This window comes from Chinchilla lanigera, unplaced genomic scaffold (genome assembly GCF_000276665.1).
Source record: "Chinchilla lanigera isolate Chin_1 unplaced genomic scaffold, ChiLan1.0 scaffold00092, whole genome shotgun sequence".
Lineage (NCBI taxonomy): Eukaryota > Metazoa > Chordata > Mammalia > Rodentia > Chinchillidae > Chinchilla > Chinchilla lanigera.
In genome coordinates this window covers 7285685-7294276 of record NW_004955493.1, presented here as the reverse complement: position 1 = coordinate 7294276, position 8592 = coordinate 7285685, and the positions used below count along the sequence as shown (strand labels likewise).

Genomic DNA, 8592 nt, shown 5'->3' with positions numbered 1-8592 from the left:
AAAAAAAAAAAAAAAAAAAAAAAAAAGACAAAAAAAGAAAAAGAAGCCAGACGTTTAATGAACCTATTCTATTTCACAGTCCTTTATACATATTTTCTCAAAAGTCCTCATAATTTTGTAGGTGGCGTTATTCCATCTTAGAAGTATTAAGAGACGTAACAGTGATTTGAACTTAGATCTTTCTGATTTCTAAAACCTAAGCTCACTCTGGTTTCTCTTCAGATCATATAAATCTTTTGCCTTTTTAAAACTTAAGCTATGCCAGGCATGGTGGCATACGCCTGTAATCCCAGCACTTGGGAGGCTGAGACAGGAGGATCGTTGCGAGTTCCAGGCCAGCCTGGGCTACAAAGTGAGCTCAAGGTCAGCCTGAACTGCATAGCAAGACCCTGTCTCAAAAAGAAAAGAAAAACAAAAAAACCTAAGCTCTTCTATTTTACTTGCCGCCTGGTGTTGGTTCCTTCAAGTAACTGTTTCAAGACAGATGGGGCACCCTTGAGTGTGAAGCTCTGACAGAACAGTGGGCAAAACAGGGCAAGGAGAACTTCTTTTGCCTGGGAATCTGGGGAGATTTCAAGGGCGGAGGTGGTAGAAGAAATCCCAGATGGCCCATGGGATCTTACTTGCTCCTGAGGAGACAGAGAGGTACATTGGTTCTGTATCTGATGGATAATACTTGCTATTATTTATTGAACCTCTGCTGTGTTATTTTGTATGACTCCTTGACATATAACGTTCAAGGAGACGTTTTCATTTTTTCCACCTTACAAATGAGAAAATTGAGGCTTAGAAAAATTTAAGTGACTTGGCCAAGGTCACACAGTGAATAACTTGGGTCCGGGTCTAGTGCAAAATATGGCCTCTTTTTTGAGACAAGAGTCTTGCTATGTAATCTAGGCTGACTTTGAACTCACTGTGGAGCCCAGACTGGTCTTTGAACTTGCTGTGATCCAGGTGTGTGCCACCACGCCTAGCCAAAAATGTGACTTTTAAATATTCTATACTTGCTTCCCAAATTTGGAAATGTCAGCTGGGTGTAGTGGTGCACACTTGTAATCCCAGCACTTGGGAGGCTGAGGCAGAAAGATCGTTGTGAATTGGAGACCACCCTGGATTATATAGTGAGTGGAAGGCCAGCCTGAACTGCATAGCAAGACTGTCTCAAAACCAAAAACAAAGCAAAACAAAACAAAAAACAACCCCAAACCCAAATTTGGATGTGTCAGAAGTAGGTTTTGAACATGACCTCTGGAGATCTAACAGGGAAGGAAGCCTTTTCAGGGTAGTGAATAGAGCTGAAAAGAGCCTTGGCCAAGTGGCCAGACATTCTGATAGCTGGGACACTCACAAAATGTCCACTTTGTCATTTGAGCCTGGGACGATGGCTCACTGATCTCCCCTGGCAACCCAAGTTTTATGCTGCTGCTACTGACCCTTTCCACGCTCCCCCATCCTGCAGAGAGAGCTCCATTCCGGTGGATGTGGCTCGGCAGCGAGAGCTCAAGTGGCTGGAGATGTTCAATAACTGGGAGAAGTGGCTGTCACGACGTTTCCAGAAGGTTTGAGAGGGTTGTGCAGTGGGTTGGGAAAGGTACGAGGGTGAAGGGAGGTGCGTGTGCTCCAGGGAGTCCTGGAGACGGATGTGATCCTCCGTCTGGACCACACTGGGGATAAGTGGTCCTTGGGTCCCCATCTAGCCGAGTCCAGTGTGGCATGGGAAACCCAGGGGCTGCTGGAGAAAGCCTGGAGGCTGTGCCAGCCCCTGACGTTGCCTGCCGGGCTGCAACTGTGCCTTAGGTGAAGCTACGCTGCCGGAAGGGGATCCCTTCGTCCCTCAGAGCCAAGGCCTGGCAGTACCTGTCTAATAGTAAGGAACTTCTGGAGCAAAATCCTGGCAAGTTTGAGGTGTGTGGCACTCCAGGGTGTGGGGACATGTGGCCTTGTCTATGTAAGGGGTATCAGTTCTCTCAGATCCTGAGATAATTCCTGCTGTCCCACTGCAGGAGCTGGAAAGGGCTCCTGGGGACCCCAAGTGGCTGGATGTGATTGAGAAGGATCTGCACCGCCAGTTCCCTTTCCATGAGATGTTTGCTGCTCGAGGAGGGCATGGGTAAGGTGGCCTGACCATGTGGGTCAGTCAGCAAACAGTACATGAAGGTTCCAGGTAGATACAAGGCTGGTTTGAAAGCAGTTCTTGCTCTCCAGGACCTGTAGAACAGTGATTTTTTTTCTTTTGGTTTTTTAAAGAAAAGGTCTTAAAAAAAAAAAAAAAAGGTCTTGCTGTGTAGTTCATGCTGGCCTTGAACTCAGAGTGATCCTCCTGCCTCAGCCTCCCAAGTGCTGACATTACAGGCATGTGCTACCATCCCTGGCAGAAGAGTGATCTTTAATGGATTGAGTGTCCTGGGAAGGAGACTCAGGTCTGGTTTTGTGCATTTTTGGGGGGTGCATGGGCACATGAAAGGTTGATAGAAGATACTGCATTTCAGCTGGTTTTGGAAGAATAGATAGGAGCTGGGCAGGGTTTTCCTGCCTGGGAGGTTATATAAGTGGTGTCTGGGCAGTGAGATTGGGTAAAGCAGAAGCCAGAAAGGAAGTTTTAGAGCAAGAATACCAAGAGCTGAGTCCTTAAATGCTGTGACAGGGCACTTGGATATTTGTTCTGTGGGTAAATGTCCTCGTGTGCACTGTGAACCACTCCCCAGTAGCATGCAAGACGTTCTTAGGTAGTTTTCAGGTGGACTTTTTTTCTCTTCAGTGCTGGGGATTGAATCCAGGCCTCATGTGCTAGGCCAGTGCTCTACACCACTGAGGTACATGCCCAGCCCTTTGTATTTATTTTGAGATAAGGTCTTGCTAAGTTGCCCAGGTGGGCCTCAAACTTGTGATCCTCCTTCCCAGTGTTAAGTTCATTTTTTAACAAGTATTGAGTACCTGCTGTCCGTCAGGCATTGTTCTAGTCTTAGATGTCAGTGGTGGAACTCCTGTCCTCATGGCGGTCACCAAGTTCAGTGAGGACAGGTAATACATCAGATAAGGAAGGAAAGTATGTGATACGTGAAATAGAGTAAGTACTAGAGAGAAGTTTAAAGTAAGAAAGGAGACTGGAGAATGTGAGTGGGGATAGGGTGGGTTATAAGTGATGAGATCTGACGTGCACAATCTCCCCGTTGTACAGGGGATTGAACCCAGGGCCTTGACGGTGAGCTTGGTTCACCTTTGTGATTTTCCTGTTGAGCTTCTCAGTGTGCTGGGCTTCTAGCCACGCCTCAGCACACCTGGTTTGACTTTATATCTCAAAGGGTTATTTTAGCTGGTGTGTTAAAGCAGACCACAGGCAGATAAGGGCAGAAGCAGAGCAGTTAAGAGACTAAAATCCAGGAGAGAGGATGATAGATAAGATGGTGTGGTAGTGGAAGTATGAGAAGTAGTTTGATCTCTTTTAAAGGTAAAGTCAAAAGAATTTGCTTATGGATTAGAAAGTGTGAAAGAATAATTAAAGCTAAATGAAGGTTTTCAACCCGAGAACCTAGAAGAGTGGAGCTGCTGCTCACTGAGATGGATGGGGAAGGCTGGGGGAAAGGTAGGCCTGTGGCGCATATCATGGGCTCAGTCTTAAGTTTAAGGCCAGGTATTGTGGCGCATGCCTGCAGTCCCAGCACTCGGGAGGCTGAGGCAGGAGGAGCACTGCAAGTTTGAGGCCAGCCTGGGTTACACAGTGAGTTCTAGGCCAGCTTGAACTACATAGTGAGACCCTGTCTCAAACAATAACAACAGCAAGTTTAAATTGCTTTTTGGACATGCAGATGAAGGTGCAAGGTGTACCAGGTATAGAAGTGTGAGTTTCAAGGCAGAAGTTTAATTTGGAGATGAATTGGAAATGGAAAGTGTGTCAACTTTATGGAGGGACTTGATCCACGGTATGCATGAGATCCCAAGACAGCAAGTATAGATCCTAAAGGAAGATGTCCAAGGATTGAGTCTGGGCCTCCAGTGCTTTGAGAGTGGGAAGCTGAGAAAGAACTGACGGAGGAGATTGGAATGAGACGAGAGGCGGCGGAAAGACCAGGAGAGAGTGGTCCCACAAGGGAAGGAAAGGTTTCAAAGGCAGGAGGTGGGAAATGCGGCTGAGGGGGTCAGATAAGGCAAGCCTGGAAACTGATGTCTGGATTCCCTGTGGAGGGCATCTGTGACTTGAAAAAAGCAGTTTTGCCCGGTGTGCTGGGTGAAAGCCTGTCAGAGAATGGGGTGAGGGTACCTAGTCAGCGAGCGCATGGTCTGGAGTTGTCTCACCGACTAGGTAAGGAAAAAGTGTGCTGTTTGGAGGGGGAAGTGGGGTCAAGGGACATTTTTTTAAATAAGAAGGAACAGCATGTTGCTGGTGTGTGGATGGGAATGATCTGGTAGAGAAACGGACGGCAGGATTGCTGGGTTGCTGGCCTGCATTGGCGAGTGGGCATGGCACTCAACTTTGCCAGCATCACAGGCAGTTCGCCTGTAGCAGCAGGAGAGAAGGCAGGGATGCAGACGCAGGCAGGTGGGTGGCTGTGGCGTGGGAGCGTGTGGAAGTGACGTGTTTATTTTAATACGCACTCAGTAGAATAACCAGCGTGTCAAACTTGTCATTTCAAGGATGCTTTTGTAAAGTGGAGGAAAAATATTACAAACATGATAGTAGGGGTGTTATCCAGACAAGGCACAAATGATCCTATTTGACTGCACTTGGGGCAGAACTGTTACAGGCACGGTTGAGAGTATGTGTGAGACCGGAGGCAGGCAGAGGACCTGGGTGGTTGTTTTTCTGGGCGAGAGATGGAGGTCAGAGCTGGAAGTAGCTGTGGAGGTGGAGAGAGAGAACAGACACGAATGGAATTCAGGATATAACGCAATTAGCTCTGGGGAATGAGGAAGACTTTATTTCTGATGTGGGACTGAGGGGATGGAAGTCCCGCAGTGACCGGGAAGAAGAGCATGTCTAGGGCAGAGATTGGATGCAGGGACAAGAGAAAGATCTGAAGTGTAGGTGGCTTCCAAGCCTGCACCATGATCCTGGACCCACTGGACACGGCGGTCATGGTTGATGAAATCTAATGAGACAGATGAGGCAGGCCCTGCCCTGGAGAGTTGCTGCTCGGGAGTGTTAAAAACATTCAGACAGTGCTAGAGGAGGGCTGCTTCTGAGGATGGTGAAAGCTCCCTGGAGAAGATGACCGTGATGTTTGTGGACTTGTGGCAGATGGAGGCTGGAAAGGGTGTGGCCTCTGCTGGGAACGGGTGTGAGGCTGGGGCCTGCGATGCCTTGACTGCAGTGCGCCTTTGGTTTCAGCTTAGAGGCAGGACTGTGGAGATGGATAGAGGTGTGTGGCAGGAAAACACGCGCAATTGGGATTTGGATGCAGGTGTAGTCTGGGTGGGCTACAGGGGCACATTTGGTTTGAGACAGAGCGCTCCCAATTCCTGCGGTTTGCGTCTTCCGTAATCCCCGCAGGCAGCAGGACCTGTACCGCATCCTGAAGGCCTACACCATCTACCGGCCGGATGAGGGCTACTGCCAGGCCCAGGCCCCAGTGGCTGCGGTGCTGCTCATGCACATGCCTGCTGAGGTCAGCACACGTGGTCCTGGGTGGGTGAGGAGGTGGGAGGATCTTGGCCTACAGCGGTGATAGGGGAGCTACCTACTCCCTGCTTCTCAGGCCCCACTCCTCCTTGTTCTTGCCCTTACTCAGCAAGCCTTTTGGTGCCTGGTGCAGATCTGTGACAAGTACCTCCCGGGTTACTACAGCGCAGGGCTGGTGAGTGTCTGGAGGTTCGGGTGCACTGGGGCTGTGACTCTTCCAAGCTGCAAGAGAATGAGTACTTGCCCCACCCGACCCTGGCCCTTCTGCCCCTGTGCTCTGGGGCTCTCCCCACAGAGGTGAGGGTCCCCTGTGATGGGGATTCTACTCCAAGGGGTCCACAGCAGGCCTTGTCCTCTTCTCATGGCTCTTCCCACCTCCAGGAGGCCATTCAGCTGGATGGAGAAATCTTTTTTGCACTCTTGCGCCGGGCTTCCCCGCTGGCACATCGGCACCTGCGGCGGCAGCGCATCGACCCCGTGCTCTACATGACGGAATGGTTCATGTGCATCTTTGCCCGCACCCTGCCCTGGGCCTCGGTGCTGCGCGTCTGGGACATGTTCTTTTGTGAAGGTATTTCTGCATCCCGGGCCACGAGGGCCAGGTTGTCCATAGACAAAAAGTGTTTCTTGGGTCCGAGCTTCACTGTAAGCAGCCTACAGCTTAAAAGAACAGGTCTGATTGTAGTTCAGCTCCCAAGGTAGAGACTGCTCTCCCTCCCAGGGACCTGCAACCCATAGCAGCTCATTTCTAGTCCTGAAGCCGCAGTTTTCTCATCTGTAAGGTTGGCAGTCATAAGGAGAGGGGTTGTGGAGCAGGACCAGCACTGGCTCTGCGGGAAGGAGCGCGTGGGGAGAAGGCCCCTCCAGCTGCACGGGAGCTAACTGGGAGGGGCTTAGAATCTCGGGATTGATTACCTTATGTTCCCCTGCCCAACCCTGCAGGTGTTAAGATCATCTTCCGGGTGGCCCTGGTCTTGCTCAGACACACACTGGGGTCGGTGGAGAAGCTGCGTTCCTGCCAAGGCATGTATGAAACCATGGAGCAGCTGCGAAACCTGCCCCAGCAGTGCATGCAGGAGGACTTCCTGGTACACGAGGTAGGCCATGAGCCACCCGCACCTGCTTCGGCCCACTCCTGTGCTCTTCTCCATTCCGGTTCCTGTTTCCTCTCCATCCAGGTAACCAACCTTCCAGTGACAGAGGCCCTGATTGAGCGGGAGAATGCAGCCCAGCTGAAGAAGTGGCGGGAAACCCGGGGGGAACTGCAGTATCGGCCCTCACGGCGACTGCACGGCTCCCGGGCGATCCATGAGGAGCGACGGCGGCAGCAGCCACCCCTCGGCCCCTCCTCCAGCCTCCTCAGCCTCCCTGGCCTGAAAAGCCGAGGCTCCCGCGCAGCTGGAGGGGCCTTCTCCCCACCCGCTCCTGCCCGCAGAGCCAGTGCTGGTCCTGCTCCAGGGCCCGTGGTCACTGCTGAGGGACTGCACCCATCCCTGCCCTCACCAACTGGCAATAGCACCCCTCTGGGTTCCAGCAAGGAGACCCGGCGGCAGGAGAAGGAGCGGCAGAAACAAGAGAAAGAACAGGCGAAGCAGAGGCAGAAACAGGAGAAGGAGTGGGAGAGGCAAGAGAAGGAACGGCAGAAGTGGGAAAGAGAGCAGGAGAAGGAACAGCAGAAGCAGGAGAAGGAGCGGCAGAAGCAGGAGAAGAAGGGCCAAGGCCGGAAGCTTTCCTTGCGTCGAAAGGCAGATGGGCCCCCCGCACCCCATGATGGTGGGGACAGGTCCTCGGCAGCCGAGGCCCGGCAGGACGCTTACTTCTGACTCTGCCTGGGGCTGGACTACACGGCCTCTTTTTCCCTCAGCTGGGAGCAGGCCTGGCCCAGGGTGCTCCCCGGCAGGCTGTCCCTTTCTGAGGAAAGCAGCTCGATTCCCCATCTCCTTGCCAGCTGCTGCTCCCCACACAGCCAGGACAGCCACAGTGCGCGGGGCAGCTGTGACCGACGCTGGAGCTCTTGCCTCCAGTCAGGCCCAGCTGGGATCTCTGTTAATCCTGCCAGTTCCCACTGGGGTCCCCTCCCAGGTGCTGTCCTGATTGGCCTCTTGTCACCAGGTGACTTGGCAATGGGCAGTTCGCAGATTCTTACACTCCAGTGGCTCCCCTTGTGCACAGGTGGAGCTGGGTTCCTTTTCCCATCTTCAGCCTCCAGCTTCCGGGCTAAGGCTTTCCTCAACCTTCTCCTGGACATCTCTGTTGTAATTATGTACGGAGGACTAGGCTGGCCCACGTGGGGTGCCTGCCCTGTCGTCTGTCTTGGTTCTCCCACTGTCCGGCACTCCGATTTATTTAAGGGGACATGCACTGAAATAGGAAATGTGCCCCACTTCCTGTCCCATCCTCTGCCTGGTCTCCTTGCTCATCCGTCTTGCTCTGTATTCTCAGGCCTCCTCTGCTTTGTCTCACCAGGGTCCCCTCCTTTCATCTTGTTCCCTTCTAACCCTTAAGCCCCCTCTGAGTAAGGAGCCTTCTGCGCTCCGCTCAGGGTGGAACCTGATGTTTACATTCTCTTCTGTCTCTGCCCTGTCCTGCGCGCTCAGAGGAACCGGAAAGAGAACCTGCTGTGTACCTGGGCCTGTCTCCGCTTTGTTACTTGATGAGGGGCTCTGGGGGTGAGAACTAGGGAGGGGGCGAGCCAGGCCTGGGTCTCCCTTAGAAGCAGTCCGAGAACTGGCATGTAGATGACCTCAGTCCTGGGTCCATCTCCACCTCTTTGGGTGATGGTCTGAGACAGGGTCTTGCTGTGTAGCTCAGGCTGGCCTCAAACTCTTGATGCCCCTGCTGGGAAAATAGGTGTGTGCCCTCTGCCTGGCAGGGCCATCTGTCACTCAACAATCACTGGCTGAACTCCTGTTCCATCTTTGCCTGGGATCTGCTGCCCCCATTGTCACTGGCCCCTTGGAGCTCACTGTTCACCG

The 8592-nt window shown here is 52.3% G+C and overlaps 1 protein-coding gene across 1 annotated transcript in view; it reads left to right on the top strand.

Annotated features, from left to right (window-relative positions):
- Tbc1d10b (TBC1 domain family, member 10B) overlaps nt 1-8247 on the top strand; it is a gene marked incomplete in the record, with an annotated part of 12194 nt that extends 3947 nt beyond the window's left edge. Inside the window, 8 exon segments of the mRNA XM_005405250.2 lie at nt 1460-1559; nt 1798-1905; nt 2004-2110; nt 5489-5603; nt 5727-5792; nt 5999-6188; nt 6560-6714; nt 6796-8247. Of these exon segments, the coding sequence (XP_005405307.2) occupies nt 1460-1559; nt 1798-1905; nt 2004-2110; nt 5489-5603; nt 5727-5792; nt 5999-6188; nt 6560-6714; nt 6796-7440 (1486 nt within the window).
- Nucleotides 8248-8592: the final 345 nt, after the last annotated feature.